Here is a 19,906-nt window from a genome sequence, read left to right as displayed (position 1 = left end):
TGTTACCACTACTTTTAGCTCCTTTTCTACTACTACCGCTACTATAGTTTTCATTCCTGCTGCCAGTACGACTGGTACTGCTTTGTAGCGCGGCGTCCTCACTTGTGGAAGTCGTGTATGCAGTGGATGTGGTTGGAGGCGTCGACGGTGAAGGGCACGCCGTCCAGACTGCGCTTGCAGACCACGCAGGTGAAGCAGTGAGGGTGGTAGGCCTTGCCCGTGGCCCTCAAGATGCGCTCCATGATGGGCTTGCTGCACATGCTGCACGTCTCCAGCGTGTTCTGCAAAACACAAGCGTAACACGTAAGCCCCGGGTTGGCCTTTTCTCTGGCACTTCGCATTAAAAATAAATAAACATACATATTTGCAATAGTTCAGTGTTTATATGCGGGTTCTAGTCTTTTTATCAAGTGATTTTCAAAATAAAAGACACTTTTAAAAAAATTTTGAATTGTTGACCAAGACCTAAAAATGACAAATAAATATATAAAAATGTGTATTAATTTTGAAAGGCTATCACCGAAAATGGCAGAACCAAAAGTGGGCAGAAATATTCGTCATTGCTTCAGCTCCTCAAAACTTGAACGTTGCTCCTCAAACGAAGTCGTCGTCGATTCGCAAAGTACTTTAGCGGTGTCCTCACGTTGCCTGTCAATGTTGCTCAGAGCCACAGTGGAGTGCGAGAGTGGTGGTAAATATTTCCACTTTGTGATGACTGCAGCCTTTCTCCCGCCAGGACGCTTGGGCAGGCTGCCCATGGTGGCGGCGGCAGCGGTCTTGGTTGGGGGTGATGGGGGATTTGTTTCTATCGCTTCACTGGCATCTCTTTCCTTTGTGCGATGCCCTCATAGTCAACTCTGGCCGTCCGTGGGGGTTAGGGAGCATCAATCGGTTCGAATTTGATTCACAAGATTTCAGTTCGATTCAATTTAGATTTTTTTTCTCCCCTGTATCGATTAATTATGGTACATCAATTATTCTTCAATGTCAAGAACATGATAAAAACTCCACAATTATTAAATTCCAAAAGTACAATTTTACGGAGGCAGTAACTGGTCAAATGATTTAGTTTATTAATGAAAGTAACGCGTGTTATAATCACTTAAGTGTGACACAAACATTGCTATCAGCTGGGATGAAGACCATCCATCCATCCATCCATCCATCCATTCATTTTCTTGACCGCTTATTCCTCACAAGGGTCGCGGGGGCTGCTGGCGCCTATCTCAGCTGGCTCTGGGCAGTAGGCGGGGGACACCCTGGACTGGTTGCCAACCAATCGCAGGGGATGAAGACCATATTTTCATAATCTAATTTAATAATTGTAAATATAAATTTAAAAGATTCTGAATTGATTTTCGTGCAATAAGTCAAATCTTTCATAAATGTAAAATAAATACTTAAATTAATGTGAACAGTAAATCTCAAGGAAACAGACATAAAAAAAATTAGTCTTTAAACTCATTTGCTCCCAAAAATGTATTATGTTCTATTTTAAATATTACCATGCTCTCAAAGACGTATTTATACGTTTTTTTTGTTTTTTTTAATGCTAGACCATAAAGATAGCTTTGATGCAGCCTCTGAACTGAAGAGAATTGCTTGAAGCAACGGTAGTTATTACAAAACGGCCAGCAGGTGGGAGCAGAGTATAAGAGCTCAACCAGGGCCATGTTGCAACAAGCTCTTTTTGTCAGCGTTTTTACCAGGAATGTGAATATTAACAAAACTTTGCTATATTCTAATGCTAATTGCTGCAAAACAGAAACTGATAGAAATATATATATTTTTTTCACAATGAAAGAAGAGACTCTAATCTTTCGTTTGGTAGGTTCCATGTTTTTATAGCAATAGAACACAATATTCTGTGGGCCTTGCTAAAATCAGTCAAAATCCGGTAAAAGTAGCCGGGAGCGAAAGGGGTTGCTTCAGTGAAAATAGTTTTGAGTGAATACGTTAAAATGATATTTTCTTGAGAATTTATTGGAAAAACAGATATATAAAATGATCGATTCATGCAAAATCTATATCCTCCAGCTCCAAAACGTTTCAGTCAAGCGCTACTTTCTACACAGTACAATACTGTAGCGTGCTATTTTTCTTAGAAAACAAAAGAAATGTGTTTTTTTTTTGTTGATGTTTTTTAGAGGGCTTAAACGCACAAACGACATTTCCATCGTTCCGGTGTGGAAGAATGATACAGGTTGCACGGCATTCCCTTTTGCCTATTTCCTGGATCTGTTCTCCGCCGTGGCCGTTTTGCGCGCTCGGCCGGGCTAAAGCGCACACGCTTCAGCTGCCTCGCAATTCCGCCATCCCCCATCCCGCCCGCCTCAGTGTTTCCAAACACGGACGTGGGTGTGTGGCCAACACGGCGCAGAGTCACGCGCCGCCGGGCCCCGAGCGCCGGGACGAGGCAGGCAGGCAGGCAAACCACGCCGCACGGTGTCTGGCGTGTGCGCTGACATTCTGCGTCTGCCGTGCTAATGAGCGCCCTAGCTAGCGTAGGCCGTGCGGGGGTCGGGGTTAGCGTGTCAGGTCGCACCGACACGTTGAGGACATGACATTTGTTTGAACCTCAAATGTATTGAAAAATATCAATGGCTAAAACATTTCATTGGATCTGATCGAATCATCAAATTAACATTTTTGATCAATTACCCCAAAAAAATGGGGGGAGGACTACATTTCAACAAAAAACTGCAATACCTTTTCCAGTTACAACAAATAATGAAAACAGATCTAAATTAAATATAGTGTCATAATTATATTTTCGTGATTTTTGCATATCATTAAAAAAAACCATAAAACGTTAATGTTAAGAAAATAATGGTTTGCATTTGAATTGCATTAAGTGATTTTCAAATATAAAAATGATCTAATAAATAGTGTATACCCAATGAAAACAATGTCATAAAATATTTTTTCGATTTTTTGCACATGCAAAACAAAAGAATTCATATTAATTTAAATATAAAATTGTTAAAAAAAAACAAGATTTCACATTTAAATAAAATGTAATTGATTTTTTTTAACCAACTCAAAAATCAATATGCATAAAAATGTGTACGTAAAAATATTAAATATGCAAACTACACCAACCCAATTTAAAGACAATAAAATAATTATGTTAAGAAAATAACTATTTCAACAGAGTATAAAAAGATATTTCAATTTTGAAATGAACTTAAATGAGAAATGTACGATTTTTATTAACTAAACATAAATGATGAATAATATGAAGCGACGTATATGAAACAACCACATAGCTTAGCATTTAAGTATGTTAGCTTAATGCTAATGCTAACACATAATGGGAAGTGCCATAATGAATGCTAAAGCATAGCGTGCATGTGGTGACATAACTCTGAGCAACGGATATTTTGGACAAATTAATAACACTCGCAGGCATAATATATTCTTTATCTTCAACAAAGAACAACTACAACTGAGGAGTCTTGTATTGCCCTCTAGTGGCCAATGAGAAGGAGCAGTTCAAATTCAAATTCTATCATTACCTTAAGTACGATATTATGAGTTGTATTCTTTCCTCATGAAACTACATGTATTTTTCACATGTAGTATTTCCGTGTCGCTTTGAATTTTGCACTTGCCCATCGTATACCTGGCGGCCGGATGTTATTTATAGCGCGCAATTGGGCCGTGCGGTCACGCCATCTCGGGGCCCCGCAAATCTGCGAGATGCCAGACTTTCATGTTTGGGACCGTTGGCGGGCGGGCGCTGTGGCTCGCGTGCGCTCCTGGAGAGGCTGCAGGAGGAGTTCATGAAAAGCGAGACGCTCGTAGAAATCAACACGACTCCCGGGGCGGCGTTTGTGTGTAAACAATGTCCGTGCCGCCGCAGTCTGGCCGCGCGCTCGCTGGAAATGGATAAAAAAGCTTTTTAATGAGCTGGATGCTGCGAGGCCCGCCAGCTTTATTTACCTCGCAGGCACTAAAGCACGTCGGGTGGGGGGATAAAATACATCTGCAACGCGAGAACGGTATTTGATCCGCATCCTTCCCTGCCTCTTCTTGTGGGAATACCTTAGCCTTGTTTAGCTTAACTGGAGCATGTGATTTCACTTCCTGCGGCCCGGCGTAATGAGTACAGTACTCGCAAGACCCCTCCCAAAAAAGAAATCTGTACATCTGGGATGCTACCCTGACCTCAAGTCACCCCCCTAATAATAATAATTTGGAAATGATTTCACTTTGAAACAAGCACTTTTTGTTTCTGGCGCTTACCTTTCAAAATAAAAGCCCGCTAACATCGTGGTCCACATTTGAGCCCACGAGCCGCCTGTTGCCAACCTCTTTGCTTTGACCTGGGATGGGCCCCGTATGCGCTCCTCCACGAGAGGGCACCACACGTGCGCTGCTGACGTATTGAGGCGTGCATGCGCTTCCTCTCTCACATGCGTGTTTGCCCACAAGGCTAAACAAACGTCTCGGCAGTAAAGTGAATGTAGGTCACACACGCAGACGCACACTTGAAGTCAATTGTATGGCGACCCCGCCCCCCCAACCTCCACCTCAACCCTCCCGCCCACTTCCTGCGAAGCCCGTAGTGTCCGCTGAGACTGGGCCCGGACGCTAAACGACGTCTGACAGCTTTTGGCGGACGCGAGGAGCCGTGTTGGCAAAACAAAGCGTGTAAAGGGGGGAGTGAGAACGGCGCAAGTCGCATGTGTTCTAGTGACACTCGGGCCCGATGAGGCCACGCGCGCTTCCAGTTAAATTGGAACTCTTTCGACATAATGAAATGAGGGAGTTGTCTAGGTGCTTCTGTCGGTGAGGAGTTTGACTGCCACCATGCAGCGCTTGCATCTCAAATTTTTGTTCTCAAGTTAAAAAAATAAATAAAATAAAAATAATAATAATAAAAAAATAAGGACACGAATGAAAGCAGAAATTTGACTGATTTATAATACTTTGTCCTTTTGTTATTAAAAAAAAACAAAAACGAAACAAAACCAACAGATTAATCGGGTGATTAATTGGTCGGCCCCTAATGGTTACATAATTACACAATGAGGCGTCATTTTGCGTTAAGACTAGTCAAAAATAATAACAAACCAACGTTATTTAGCATTTTTCTCCACACGCAAAGCCGAGTAAGAGGTGAAGAAATGTCAAATCGGGGCCGTTTCAAGGTCATCAAGTTCATTTCTGTCCTGCTCCATGTTGTACTCCCGAACGCCATTAGAAGCGGACTAAAAATAAATGTGGTTGGACATAATGACGGCGTCTTAATGAGGCTGTCTAATATTGTTACCAAAATAAAACTAATTCAATGTTGTTCCGTGCGAGACACTGCTGCACCCGCCCGCCAAATGTTTGGAATTATTGCTCGACTCCTCTGTGATTCATACGTGCCGACATTCAAGCTCGCTCGCTCGCTCTCTCTCTCGTCCTCTCTTTCTTTTTTCTTTTTTTCTTCTGCCCTCCCTGCCGCTGTGATGTTAAAACCGCTGGCGATTGCATAACGCGTTAAAACTTGCATCACCAATTTCCCGCAGTAAAATACTCGCATTAAAAACACGAGAAGAAGAACCACGCGTTTGCTTTTTGACAAACTCGTAATGGGGGTTTGGGGGGGTTTCTGTGGTGGTGTTGTCATGATTGCCAGGTGAGCGGCACCAATGAACAGTGCCTGGAAATGGTGGCCAGAGGTAGAAATTTGCCATTTATACAACACTTTATTGATAAAACAACATTTTATTTTAATGAAACACTTCTCACTTTCAAAATATTAAGTTACATTTGTATCAAAATTTTTGATTTTCTGACATTACTTGTTCAGAACTTCACTCAATATTATATATTTTAATTAATTAAAATTATTATTATTACTGTAATTTTAATGGTAAGTTTCCATAAATTAAAATAAATTATTCACAACAATTAAAAACTCAAATGCTACACTGTTCATTTAGACACAATTATTTAACTTTTATTTATTTTTTTAAATGTTCATAAATTAAAATTAGCAAAAAATTTTAAAAAATGTGTAACATTTTTTAGACCTAATATTTGGTGAAAGTATGTTTGGTTGAGTATGTTAGTTTGGTTTATTTTAATTTTATTATTACAAGCACTATTTCAACAATATAAAATCCTAAATAAAAAAAATAAAAAAATAGAAATAAGAAATTTTACGCAAAAAGTAGTAGATGTAGTAGACTAAATTTGAATTAAAATATACTTTGAATAAATTATTTTTCTAAAAAGTTTTTAAAAATAGTCAGGCCTGTTCACTTTTTACAAACAAATTTTACACAAACATATTTACCTTTATTTGAATAAATATTGACCTTTATTTGAATAAATTTCAATATTATACACATCATTTAAAAGAATACAAAAACCGTAAAGTTTCATCAAAATTAATAATAAAAAGTAAATGTGAAATATAATAGATTTTTAATAAATAAAAACTTACCTATCAGTGAAATTTCATGTGAAAGTTAATTTAAATGAATGAATGAATGAATGAATGAATAAATAAATAAATAAATAAATAAATAAATAAATAAATAAACAAACAAACAATAAAAAACTAAAAAATATCTTCTAAATTTATATAAATAAAGTGAAGCTTCTGGTTAAATTCTACACAAACTTATTGGAGTTGATTTGAATGAAATAGAATTTAAAAAAATATGTAATACTTTATTGAACGATAGATTTGACAAAAAAAGAAAAACAGGCTTTATTTATTAGTGAAATCAAACCCTGAAATTCAATCTTCCTCACGTGTCCAAACTTTGATTTCCCTGCTTTGTGACTGACGCGTGTCGGCAACCAAACAGAGTGCCTGAGATGCTAAGTATGACTGAAGGAACCCCTGCTGCCCACATCTGCTTTATTCTCCGTGAATTGAACATCCCGACATCTGCGTCAGACTTTTTCTTTCCTCGCCGTGATGTGAGAAGCGCTCTCGATTGCATCACCGATTTCCCGCATATGATAACGCAGCGGTGTTCCAAAGCGGGGGGAATAACTTCATCTCTGCTCTTTTGACACACATTTTACACCTAGCGGTTTTTTTTCATTCCCCCAGTCGTGTTTTCCGCGAGGCCGATCGGGGCTGACGGGAGGCAGGCTGCGCTTTGCACGCGATTTATGACCTGGCAGGATGAACTCGCCGCCGCTAAATTTACTGCCGAGCTGATTCAGTGCCGCGTCTGCTCGGTGCCTGGCTTTACTGCTGTGGGACCAGCGAATGAGCGAGCGGCCGGAGGAAAAGACGGGACAAAATGCCGAACGGATGAGTCACCTCGGCGGAGGAAAAAAAACAAAAAACAAAACAAAACAAAAAAAAAAAGGGGAGGGGGAAGGTGACTTAACGAAGCTTGACAAACGAGCCTCTTGTGCCGTTTACGAGGAGGAAGTTTGGCGAGATGAAATGAAGAAGAAGAAGAGCGAACGATGATGACTCACAAAGAGGAGAGATGCTAGCGAGACGAAAAAGGAAACGTGCTTCGATGAAAATAACATCAAAGGTTTCTCGAACATGGCGGCGATGGATCGGACATGCTAAAGTTAGCATTATTAGCCCATTTTGCCACACGAGAGATGAACAGTGAAGCGCAATGATTCAAAGAGGAGTTAACTAGAGGGACAAAACAAAAAACAAAACAAAACAGGAAAGTATAGAAAAAGGCTTTTCAAACATGAATGCTAAACTTAGTCTTATTAGCATATTTACCTAAAATGACTCATAATGAGAGTAGAGAAAAACTCCCAACCTAAATAACATTGAACGTTGGATACCCAAACATAGTGTAATTATCTCATTTCGTTCCGATGACAATGACTCATATTGAGAGGAGAGATGCTAGCGAGATGTGACCAAAAAAAAAAAAAAGGTGAAAATCCTTTTTTCCCCCCAAAACATGGCGGTGATGAATCGGATATGCTAAACTTAGCATTATTAGCTTATGTGCAAGACATTAAGAGTTAACATCAATGAGTGAAGAAAGAGAGGAGTAATGCTAGAAAGATGAGAAAAAAAAAAAAAGCTTGATAAATAAAGTTTGAAGAGATGAAGATGAAAAAGAGCCGACCTCGATGACTCACAAAGAGAAGAGAGTCGCTAATGAGACAAGATGGAAAAAAATTGTGGTTCAATAAAAAGAACAGAAAAGGTTTTTCAAACATGGTCGCGATGGATTGGACATGTAAGCTTATTTAACTCAAATGACAAAATAAAGCGAGGACAAATGCTCGCCAGATGGGGCCAAAAAAAAAATAAAAATACAATACAATAAACATGGAGCAGATGGATCGGACATGCTAAACTTAGCGTTATTAGCTTATTTAGCACTGCTAGCAAGAGCAGATCAAACAACTAATTATTCAAAGGATGTGAACTTTAACACACTCACGACTCCCGCCCGGTTGTGTTGATCGCAGTTGTCACTGTCTGTATGTATCCTGCACCGTCAGAGATAATGATACGATATACACCGATATTTTGTCCCGCCTCTGGCCCCAAAGTGTTGCCATTAGAGTCCATTGTTTGGACAAGAGTTGCGGAAACTCCCTCATGTTTTTTGTCTAAGCATATTTCCTTGCCCGGGGGGGAGGAAAATATCGGCGACCCACTGCTGACCCGCCGCAATGTCACTCCGACTCACGGCATCGGCCGACTACCGCCGGGCTCTTTGTCACTTTCTCTCGGCAAGCGCGGCAGGAGACGTTGCCTAAAGTCCGGAGGGGTCACTTTTCTGCTGCACGGCGGGGACGTAAGGCGGAGAGGCAGTGCCGGGCCCGAGCGGGACGGCGGCGCTCCTGCCACCTTTTGTTCGGCGCGGGGAGGCCTGATGCGTGGCCCGTCACGTTGAAGGAAAGTCCCAGCCGGCGACATGGGGGGGGGGTTCATTTTCAGCTGCCGAGCGGGATTTAAGGCGGAGCGGCAGTACCGGGCCACGTTATCCGAGTGTGAGATGCCTGCACCCCTGACACCTTTTATTCAACGCAGGACGGTCTGTACCGTCATGTTAGACTCAACTCCATGTGCTTCAGACAGGTTTGTCAAAATTGGTCTGCGGTGTGGGAGTGCAAAGCGGCAAGGTCAGGAAAAAGCGGAAGAGCCCACAGAACAAAAGGTGGCAGTAGTGAAAGTGGTGGCGCAATCTCAGTCTTCGCTTGTACAACTTGGCCCAGAACTGCCTCGGATGCCTGATCTGTGACCACTGACCAGTCATGGTAATCTAAACTTTGTGTCGTTTGTCAAAACTTGTGGGTCCAGGAACAAGAGGGCATTGGGCCAGAGCTGCCACCGTCAGGACAAAAGTGGATTAAAGAAAGTTTGGGCCACTCTGGCCCGCAATAGGATGGTGGAACCGCTTCTATTTTACCCAAACTATGCCTTGTCAAACCAGGGTTAACAAAAGTTTGTCCGGTTAACGCTAGAGATGAGTATCTGCGGTGAGGAAGTGCCAAGTTCAGAGGGCAGGAAGAGTGTGGAAAAAAAAGTGGGGGCTCTGGTTCCGCGCCATGGACTTGCCAGTTGGCCATACCACACAGTCGGCTGGAGCAAGACCTGTGAATCTGCTTGCAACGCCTTTTGTTCTACGCAAGAAGGCCTGATCCTGGTCTGATGTGGCCCCATCATGATAAACTAAACTCAAAACGTGTCCGGTAATCTGAGTGAGTGCCAAGTGCGGGATTTGAACTCATTTGCTCCCAAAAACGTATAAACACGTTCTATTTTAAATATTGCCATGGTCCCCAAAACTTTTTTTTTTTTTATGCTAGAGCATATGATGCAGCCTCTGACCTGAAGAGGTCACTTAAAGCAATAGTAGTTCTTCCAAAAAACGGCCAGCAGGTGGCAGCAGAGTATAAGAGATCAAGCAGGGCCATGTTGCAACAATCTCTTTTCCCGTGTTATCAACAGGTTTGTGAATAATGATGAAACTTAGCTATATTCTAATGCTAATGCTGCATAACGGAAACAGATACAATTTTTTTTTTTTTTCGTGATGAAAGAAGAGATACTAATCTTTCTTTTGGTAGGTTCCATGTTTTTATAGCAATAGAACACAATATTCTGTGGTCTTGCAAAATCAGTCAAAAGTCAATAAAACAGCTGGGAGGCGAAGGGGATTGGCTTCAGTGAAAATGGCTGCGAGTGAATGAGTTCAGGACTGGAGCAGAATGAAAACTCCGCTTCTGCCTGATTCCAGCCTCTGTGTGGCCCATCACACTGAATAAAGTTGAGACTTACTGTTGCCAAGAAACATTTAAAATTGGGAAGCAATGCCGGACCATGATATCCTAGCCCGAGTATAACCATGGCCCAACGGATACCTGGTCTGATTTGTGCGCCGTTTAAGAGAAACTAAACTCGAAATGATGGAGTCGAGGTGGTCAAAACTTGTCCGGTAAACAAGTGAGTAAAAAGTATCTGGATTGAGGTTGTGCCAAGTGCCAAGGTCAAGAAAAGCGGAAAAAAAAAAACGGTGGGAGGTTCTGGCCCAGTGCCATCCCGTTCCTGGACCCGCCAGTCGTGCGTACCGGCATGCAAATGTACTTCGGGGGCAGCTCACACCTACACTCAAGAGGCCAGGCTCGGTCAACTGAGTGGAAACTTGAGCTCAGCACACACCCGGATGAACATTCCATCAAGGCGTGTCACAAGCCATTCAGATTGAGAATGTCACAAACAATCCGTCGGCAAATACGTTTCGAGGTCGGCGGGGGACGTGAGCGAGCTGCCCTCATTAGGAGGATCACTCTCCGTCCGTGTGACGTACTCACACCTACGCACACCTCAAGTCAACCAACTGGTGGAGAACACGCCGTCGTAGCAATTTGTTTGCGTAGCTCAGAGGCGCGGCGCCAAAAGGATGCCTGGGGCAGGCGTCAAAGAACGTCGGGTTGGGATACTGTCGAGATAATCGCGCTACACGCTAGCGTGCCTCGACAGAAAGAGACCGGGCAAAGATGACTTGAATGGACACCGTACTGTCTGATTTTTATGTCCGGTTACATATGTTATGATTGCTATGTTGCTATTCTTTAGCATAACAACTATTAGCATGTTAGCATGAAAGTTATTTTCTATGAAAAAATACACCCGTGCCCTGTCACAATGTTCAATCCTTATCTCTAAGCGAAAAAACGTGCTACTGGCGGCGGTCTTCCTTGTTCCGGTACAACGCTAACCTCTCGGAACGACAGAATATGAGGATCATAGCGGCGTCTCGATGTCAGTGATGTGACTTTAATTTGCGCCGACTTATTCCCGCCCACACACCTGTCACCACTCCCCGTGACGGATATGCGGGTAGTCACATGCAGACGTGGCGGTGCGTTCGGGGTCCTCCTTCACGAGGCTACAACACACTCCTCGCATACGGCGCTGTGCTGAGTCATCAAATATTTAATATAAGTGTGTGTGTTTGCTAATTGACTTGTGTATTTTCACACGTCATTAAGTCTGTGTTAATTCCTCAAAGGAGCCCAACAATTAGGCGGCGCCGGCATGAATGGGATCGCAAATGGCAGCGTGTTGGCACACTTGCCAAAGACAATTAGCGCGTTTGGGTGGCTAACGGTGCTAATTTTGGACCCATCGCAGCCATTGATGATATTCTTGTGATGTTTTGACAATAGCAGACTCCCTGAACTGGTTGCTAGCCAATCGCAATATTTAAAAAAATATTTTCTACATTGAATTTGGTATTAATTTTTTTAGGCTGTATTTACTTCTATTAACCTTTTTTTTGCATTCCTTTGCCTTACATAAATATTTGTATATTTACTCTTTGTACTTTCTGCTTCTGTGTGAAACCCTGTAAATGCTGGATATTAATTTTGTGTTAAGTCTGATTTCCACTTTTTTTTTTTTTTTGTAAACCCCCCACCCCCTTCTGTGAATGAACAGCCCCAAAATGGCTTGAGGAAGAGTCAACTTCTTGCAGTTTCCTGGTAGTAACAGTGGCAGGACACCACCTGTGTGTAAAGGGTATTTAAAGGGGATTAATCAGGATGGATATTTTGACTGCAATGCAATGCAAAAAAAAAAAAAAAAAGGGGGATTTTTTTGTGAGGATGGCTAAAAGTGCGACAGCGTGGGATAAAAGGTCTCACCGTTGAATAATGGCAGCATCAAGTTTAAACGGTGTTAATCTGCGGGATTGGGGCTAATGCGGATTGCGCCTCCATTTGAGGAGCGCGACACGAGCTCACAAGGCCTTTAAGCAGCTCAATGTGTTGTCACTAGTTGATTAAGTGCACTACAACAAGATGACAGGATTACCATTACACAAACACACACTACTACTTGTGTGTACGTGTGTGTGTGAGCATGGAAGGTCATTTGTCACATATACACGCTACATAGTAATATCCTCATACAGCGTGTTTTAATATTTTCTTTCATACACTGAACAAAAATATAATAAAATAATAGACACAACGCTTGTTTTTCATGAGCTTTTTCTCTCAAATGTTCACAAATCTGTTAGTGTGCACACTTATCCTTTGGGAAAAAAAATTGCATACGAAATCACAATATTTACAGTAACATTTTTGTATTTTTATTATATTTTTATAAGGATCTTCTGGATTGCTGCATGCACTAGTTCAAATAAAAAGCACACCGAGTTCAAGAATCCCCAAACTGCGGTGCGAGTGCTCTGCAGGGGGTGCGCTGGATTAAAAGTGTAATGGCACGCTGCTCATGAAATGTGTATTTCGCAAAATAAAAAGATTAAATATGAGCATTTTAAGTATGAAATGTCTGTATTTTTTTTCTAGTTTCATGAGTTTTGCTCCATTTAAGCAAGCAGTCGGACAATGATTGACAACGTATTCATTGGGACATCATCTGGATCGGGTTTGTGCATTCCAGCACTTATTGGGATCAAAATTAGGATGAGAGCTTCGATGTGAGCATCACTCTCCAGGGGGTGTGTCAGATTTCAAGTGTAATGGACGTCTAGAACAGTAATTATGCATTTAAACCTAAAAAATGGATTTCCTACATACATTTAATGTTTAACTTAAAAAATAAAAATAAAAAAAAGAATCTGGATTTTTTTTTTTTTAACCATAGAAAGATACATGATTTTTAAAGTGATTTTTATTCTTTTTGCTGTTATTTATTTATTTAAAAGCTAATATATCATAAGTTTTTTATTTCCTAAATATTTTTTTTGTAGTATTGTACTGTATTTTAGAGAGAAAAATGCTGGTTACATTGTCTGAGTTTGGATTTTTACAAGAAAATATGAGCTTCATTTTTCTTAATTAGTGAAAAAATATATATTTTATACATTTTTATTTTGTACACGTTTTGTAGTGTATAGTATTATTATTGTATTTATTTATTTTAGGGAAAAATGTTTATTTCCATTCCTGTTTTGGGATTTTTACCAGAGTCGAAATAAATATAAATAAATACAAATAAATACATAAAAAATAAATAAAAATAAATAAATAAAAATAAATAAACATAAATACATAAATAAATAAATGAATAATATACAGATATATGTGTTGTATTTTTTATAAATCCAATGTTTGTATATTTATGTACATGTACATTACATTTTTTTTTAATCAGCATACTTAAAAGTTAAAAATATACATATTTGCTGTATATATTTAGATGCTTTAAACCCAAGGTAATTAAAGCATTCAGACTGCAGATCTCATTAACGCTTTAAAATACAATTTGCATCATACGCATAAAAATCATTCTTGAAATTTCTTTGGGCAAGTCGTGGGGAATGAATACGGTAATAAAAATAACTAAATTAATATTCCACCTTCATTCTACAAATGAAAAGGAGCGTTTGAATAGAAAGTGAAGTGGGCTCTTGCTGTAAAATGAAAAGACGAGGAAGGTTATGAAATCCAACTTCAAACTTGTATTAAAATGACCTCAGTCGCTGTTAACATAATGGCTGTGTTAAGAATCATTCGCTCGTTCCCTACTCCTTAGTCACAAAAGGATTTTTTTTTTTTGCTTTTTTTTTGTGGACTTACAACCATATCGTCCACCATAAACTGTGAAAGTAAAGAAATGTCAAGGAAAACCTGTTAGGACAGCTGAGCTTTATTGTCACTAACTGAATCTGAGTAATTGAAACTGTAACTAAGTAACTGCACTGCACCTCTAACTAACTATAGTAAGCCCTAGTAACTAATTACATACCTGTACGTAAGTAAATGTGAATATGTAATTGCATATGTAATAAGTCAGGAAATGTTTTAGTCGCAAGAACGACGCAAAAGCAGCGCGAGGGCGGGGCCTTCACCCGTCAACCACGTTTGACTGACAGGTCAAGGCCGAGCGGAGGCAGCGATACGGCCGCCGTCATTTCTTTGCAATAAGCTCGCTTTTGTACCGCGCCAGATAATCAGCGTAATTACATTCAGGCCGCTCGGTGTCCGTCACCTCCGCGATACTCAGAAAAATGTCGGTAAAAAGAGGCGGAGGACAGATTAGGTTTTATTTTCTTTTAATAGTATCTTTATCTCTTCAGCGGGCGTCTTTCAGCGTGACCTTGTTACTTGGAACACATGACAGTAACACTGTCGAGCACGAAGGCCGACTGGGAAATTTGAGTGACAGTCCACCGGTTGATTTAAAGTAAAGTATATCTATTTTTTTTTGGGGGGGGGGGAAAGAAAAAAAGCAGGGTATTTTTTTTAAACATTTTATTTTATAAATATCTTATGTTTTAGCTTTAATTTTCGCTGTATTATCGTTGATAAATGTTTTTTTCTCTCGTTTTTTTACAGTTATAAAAGTTCACATTTTATTATGGTTTTTTTTTATGCATTTTAGATTTTCCACATTAGGAATATTTAAATGAACTAGACGAAGTGCAATTTCTGGAGAAATTGCGTGGGAATGCTGAAAACTGAATGGAATCAGATGATATATACCCCGGGAGGTGTGAATTTTTCAAGCTAATTAAAATTCGTACAGTGTAAATTGGAAGTATTATGTGGAAGTTGTTACGCGGAAAAAAAGTGTAGAGAATAAAAATCACAATAACATGTGGAAATGCTTCAGCATTCCCACAACTAGACTAAGTGCAATTTCTGGAGAAATTGCGTGGGAATGCTGAAAACTGAATGCTAATAGCTGAATGCTAAGATTTGAATGAAAGTGGAATGCTTATGAAGTAAATTGAAAGATAAATTCGTTTTTTTTGTTTGTATTTGTCATTCATAAATATTTAAAGGGACACTTGACTCATTGAACAATTTCCAGCAGTGAAAAGTTAATATTTTGTCCAGAATTAATTTCATAACTTCATTATTTTTCCTGTACAATTAATACCTTTAAAAAAGTATTTTTTTTCCACTTGCTGTCGACTGATGATGACATCACCTGTGCTGAGGAAGTAGGTAACGACCAATCATGGCTCATCTGTTTTCTGGGTTTGGGCAGTAAACTGAGCCATGATTGGTCGTCACCTACTTCCTCAGAACAGGTGATGTCATCATCAGTCGACAGCAAGTAGAAAAAAAAAAACCTATTTAAAGGTATTAAATGTACATGAAAAATAATGGAGTTAACACATTAATTAGCAACAAAATATTAACTTTTTACTGCTGAAAATGGCTCAATGAGTCAAGTATCCCTTGAAATATTATGTTTCCTAAATAAAAAAATAAAATAGTACAATTTTATGTGAAACATTTTACCATCACTTGCTGGACTTTCCAAAAGGGCCAACACGGAATTTTCCAGTTTTAATAGTGGCTGCGCTCAATATAAAAGGCAAACTGGGGGAAAACCGGGATGTAAAATGGTTCTAGGGCTGAAGAGGCTTGGATGTCGCCCCTGTCGGGATATTCCTCGACTGACTGACTGACTCTGAAGAAAACCTTCCCTTTTCCTTCCTCGCAGGGGAATCTCACTTCTGGAGCCGCCGCTGTCGTCGGCGTAATCGCACGGGAGACGCCCGCGGGATGGGAATAAAAGGAGGAGGAACGACTTCCATTAAGGAATTCCGATTTTCCGCATCGCGCTTTTTGATCCTGCGCCAGAAGAACATTTATGCTGATGAAATGCATAAATAAAAGTTGCTCAATGATTCCCCCCGCTTGGAGAAGTTCCAAGGCGAGACGGGCACAATCGCGGTGAGTGCCTCGCAAACGGGATGATTTAAGGGACGCGGCCGGGCGCCACCTCTCCCGCTTTCGCACACCTTCGACGGCCGCAACTTTCCCGCTGTTGATTCGCCGCCACGGCCATTTCAATGAAAACCACGTCGGGATATGCGAGCCACATAAAGGATCGACTTATGTCGTATGCTTTTTCTTTAATAAATTTTTTTTCAAGTCCAGTTATTTGATTTTATACCTCGGTAATGCATTAAAGGGGAAGCCCATCCCCCATTTTTTTTTTTTTTTTTTTGACAATAATATGTTCTATGCAGCCCCACTGGTCTAAATATGGCATTCTGGTTAATATTTTGTTAGTGGAATATGAGTTGAGCAGCAAAATCCAGCTGTTTTTATATCCATCTCAGGCGGCAGCCATTTTGCCACTTGCTGTCGACTGAAGATGACATCGCGGTTGCTCGGGTCTCAGGTAACAACCAATCGCAGCTCAGCTTCAGAAAACAGGTGAGCTGTGATTGGTCGCCTAAGCCCTGAGCAACTGTGATGTCATATTCAGTCGGCAGCAAGTGGCAAAATGGCCGCCCCCCTGAGATGGATTAAAAATGGCTGGATTTTGATGCATCACTCAAATTCCACAAATGTAAAATTAATCAGAATATCATGTTTAGAATAGTGAGGTCATATATAATATATTAGTGTCAATAAATATTTGAAGGGATACTTGACTCAATGAACAATTTTCAACAGTGAAAAGTTAATTTTTTGTCCAGAACGACCAATCACGGCTCATCTGTTTTCTGGGTTTGGTCAGCAAACTGAGCCACGATTGGTCGTTACCTACTTCCTCAGCACAGGTGATGTCATCATCAATCGACAGCAAGTAGAAGAATGACTTTTTAAAGGTGCTAATTGTACATGGAGAATAATGAAGTTACCACATCAATTATGGCCAAAATATGAATTTTTTGCTGCTGAAAATGGCTCAATGAGTCAAGTATTCCTTTAAGGTTGACTTCCCCAAAAACAACTACACCGATCCAAATTCAATTATGGTGCATTTAACAAAGTGCTTTGAACTAAAAGTGACTGACGACTTCTTCCAGTAATTAGTGGCGCGTCACATCGCTGCTTATAAATGGCGTCAGTGTTGACGCGGAAGACGGCACAATCCCAAATCAAACATTTCCACCCCGGAAGCCATCAGAAGAATTCAAACTTTTCTTTCTTCTGCTCCTTATCAGCTCGACAAAGCTAATTAAAAAACATCCCGACATGCGTTTGACATTTATTAAATACACAAAGAGCGGCGGAACGCCAGCTTATCGGCGCTATCGCCGCCATCGACGCGCAGATAGCATCGGCTCCATCAAAACAACAAGAAAAAAAAGAAATTAAGAAAGAGAAGCTGGGATCATTATTTAGTCAAGTTTTTTTTTTTTTCATGTAGACTCATTTACACTCGCAATACTTTTTATGACATTTTAGTTTTGGGGGTTCGCTTTGAGACTTTTCTAATCAATCTGTGCTTTGGCTCAATAAAGATCAGGACACATTTTTTCAAGGGCCACCGGCGTGTTCATGACCAGCATCAGTCTGGCTCTAAAAGCCGACGGTGGGTTCAAGTGCGACACGCTTTGAAGGAAAGGCGTCAAACGGCACTCACCACGTAGCAGGGCTCGCAGTAGGCCTTCTTGTCCACGGCGTAGAAAGGTTTGCCGCGCAGCTTGCCGCTGCAGGTCATGCACACGAAGCAGTCCACGTGGAAGACCTGGTCCATGGCAGTGCAGCCGGTGCCCTCGCCCACCACGTTCTCCCCGCAGCTGGCGCAGCGCCCTGGGCGGGGAGAAGAGAAGAGAAGAGCGAGGGTTGAGGGATGCCTTCGAGGTCACGCGCAGATCGGAAGTAAACATCACGCTCGTGCAAGAAACGTAGCAGAAAGTCGAGCGGGGAATTTTCCACCGACACCAGTTTAACGTTTAGCGCAAGACACTTCTTCAAGTTTGTCATATTGAAAGCTAAAAGTGGGATTGTTTAAATAAAACAAAATGGTAAAAGGGGGGGAAATGCATATTTCACCCATCCGTTGGTCCAGTGTCAGAGACAGTCTCTCCAGCATGTCCTGGGACCACCTCTCCTCTAATTTTTATTTTTTTTTTAAGGAAAAAGTTGTATATTTTCAATGACAATGGTTTGTGTCTTTCAGATTTTTTTATTTTCTGTTTTCCAAGAACAAATTTTCTAAGACAAAAAGAGGCATTTTCAAGTTTTTTTTTTCTTTTGAAAATATGATCTTTGAGAAAAAAAAAAGGGAAAAAATGATTTGTTTGGGGGAAAAAAGTGCATGCGCTTCAAGAACAGGCGTTGCTGTATACAAAGTGCTGTTTATATTAATTTTTTTTTTTTAAATATATTTTGAGGAAGTCATTTTTGGGGAAAAAAAACTTTACACCAAAACCACCAGAAATAAAAAGGAAGAAAAAGTTGTATATTTTAGTAAAAAGTGCAAACATCTCTATTTTGGGGATTGAGATGGAAAAAATATATATATATATATTTTTGAGAAAAAAAAAATGTTTTAAAAAATGTACGTTTTATAGCAAAAAAAAATAAAATAATAATAATAATAATAATAATAATAATAATAATAATTTAAAAAGGATAATTTTGAAAAAGTCTGAATTTTACAGCAAAACCATTGTAAACAATTTTTAGAGGCATATACTTTAGAGAAAAGTTGTACATTTTAAGTATTTGAGACAAGTTTTTATTTTTAAGATTTTTAAAGTATTTGTGAGATTTAAAAAAAAAAAAATTCTTGGGGAAAAAGAAGCACTTCTTTTTGAGGAAAAAAATGTCATGCAAAAAAAAAAAAAAAAAAAAAAAAAAAAAAGTACATCCATCCATCAATCCATTTTGTTGACTGCTTATTCGCGGGGGGTGCTGGAGCCTCTCAGCTGGCTCTCGGCAGTAGGCGGGGTAAAAAAATGTATAATATGTTGTAAATGTATATTGGTCTATTTCTGAGGGAAAAAAGTTATATGTATATTTTTTAAAAACAACATATTGAGGAAAAAAAAGTATCAAATTAACAATACCTTCCTACCTTTCAGTATTATTACCAAGAAGAAAGACATATACTTGTCTGGTTGACATGACTTACAAATGTGCCCAAATGAATGGAATGAGCAGCTGCTATTGCCAAGACGACCGCTTGATTTGACTTGCTTTTGCGTCTCGAAAGAAGTCGACGTTCTGCGTGTGCGTCGCTTCAACGTAATCCCACAAAGAGAAGCAACAAAAGAGAAATAAAGTGCGGGTGCGATAAAACAAACTTTTTTTAAAGGGGTCGCGGGCTATGAGATACGATTGCCGGCGAAATAGCCCGATTGCGCACTGGTGTGGCATTTGGATATCTTTAATTGCGTCGGCGATATCTTTAATTGGGTTTAAGATGTCCTCCACTCAATGGCACTTATCTGCGAGCCCAATTAACGCCACTGTCAATTTCATTAGCGCTATCTTACAATAATAGCCTTGAAAAAGATATCAGAGAACGGGTTATTTTTTGACACATCTGACGAGCGATGCCATCTCCGACGGCACATTTCATTAATTCCGCTTCCTTTTTCATTTCGGGGCGATTTGGCCGATGATTGGCAGCCGGCGAGCACGTTTGTACCGCTATCGGATGTTTGATCATATTGACAGTTTTGCAGGTAGCGACGTGACCCTTGTAGTTGTTGCGCCTTCTTGTATCATTCAAGCCATTGAACGGATTACCAGATTAAGCCAATAAAAA

The 19,906-nt window shown here is 40.1% G+C and overlaps 1 protein-coding gene and 1 long non-coding RNA gene across 9 annotated transcripts in view; one reads left to right on the top strand and one right to left on the bottom strand.

Moving 5' to 3' along the window:
* The window catches only part of LOC144027046 (uncharacterized), a 37,454-nt gene extending 21,376 nt beyond the window's left edge, over window positions 1–16,078 (top strand). The window contains exon 3 of the long non-coding RNA XR_013285356.1: window positions 15,890–16,078. This is a non-coding gene — a long non-coding RNA (uncharacterized LOC144027046). The remainder of the gene's footprint in view (window positions 1–15,889) is intronic.
* The window catches only part of lpp (LIM domain containing preferred translocation partner in lipoma), a 138,690-nt gene that overhangs the window by 2,228 nt on the left and 116,556 nt on the right, over window positions 1–19,906 (bottom strand). For all 8 annotated transcript variants that reach the window (XM_077534294.1, XM_077534291.1, XM_077534289.1 and 5 more), the window contains 2 exons: window positions 17,771–17,940; window positions 103–281 (listed from right to left, as the gene is read on the bottom strand). In XM_077534294.1, coding sequence (XP_077390420.1) covers window positions 103–281; window positions 17,771–17,940 — 349 coding nt within the window. The remainder of the gene's footprint in view (window positions 1–102; window positions 282–17,770; window positions 17,941–19,906) is intronic.

Source organism: Festucalex cinctus, chromosome 10, assembly GCF_051991245.1.
Source record: "Festucalex cinctus isolate MCC-2025b chromosome 10, RoL_Fcin_1.0, whole genome shotgun sequence".
Lineage (NCBI taxonomy): Eukaryota > Metazoa > Chordata > Actinopteri > Syngnathiformes > Syngnathidae > Festucalex > Festucalex cinctus.
This window is presented reverse-complemented; position numbering and strand designations above follow the sequence as displayed.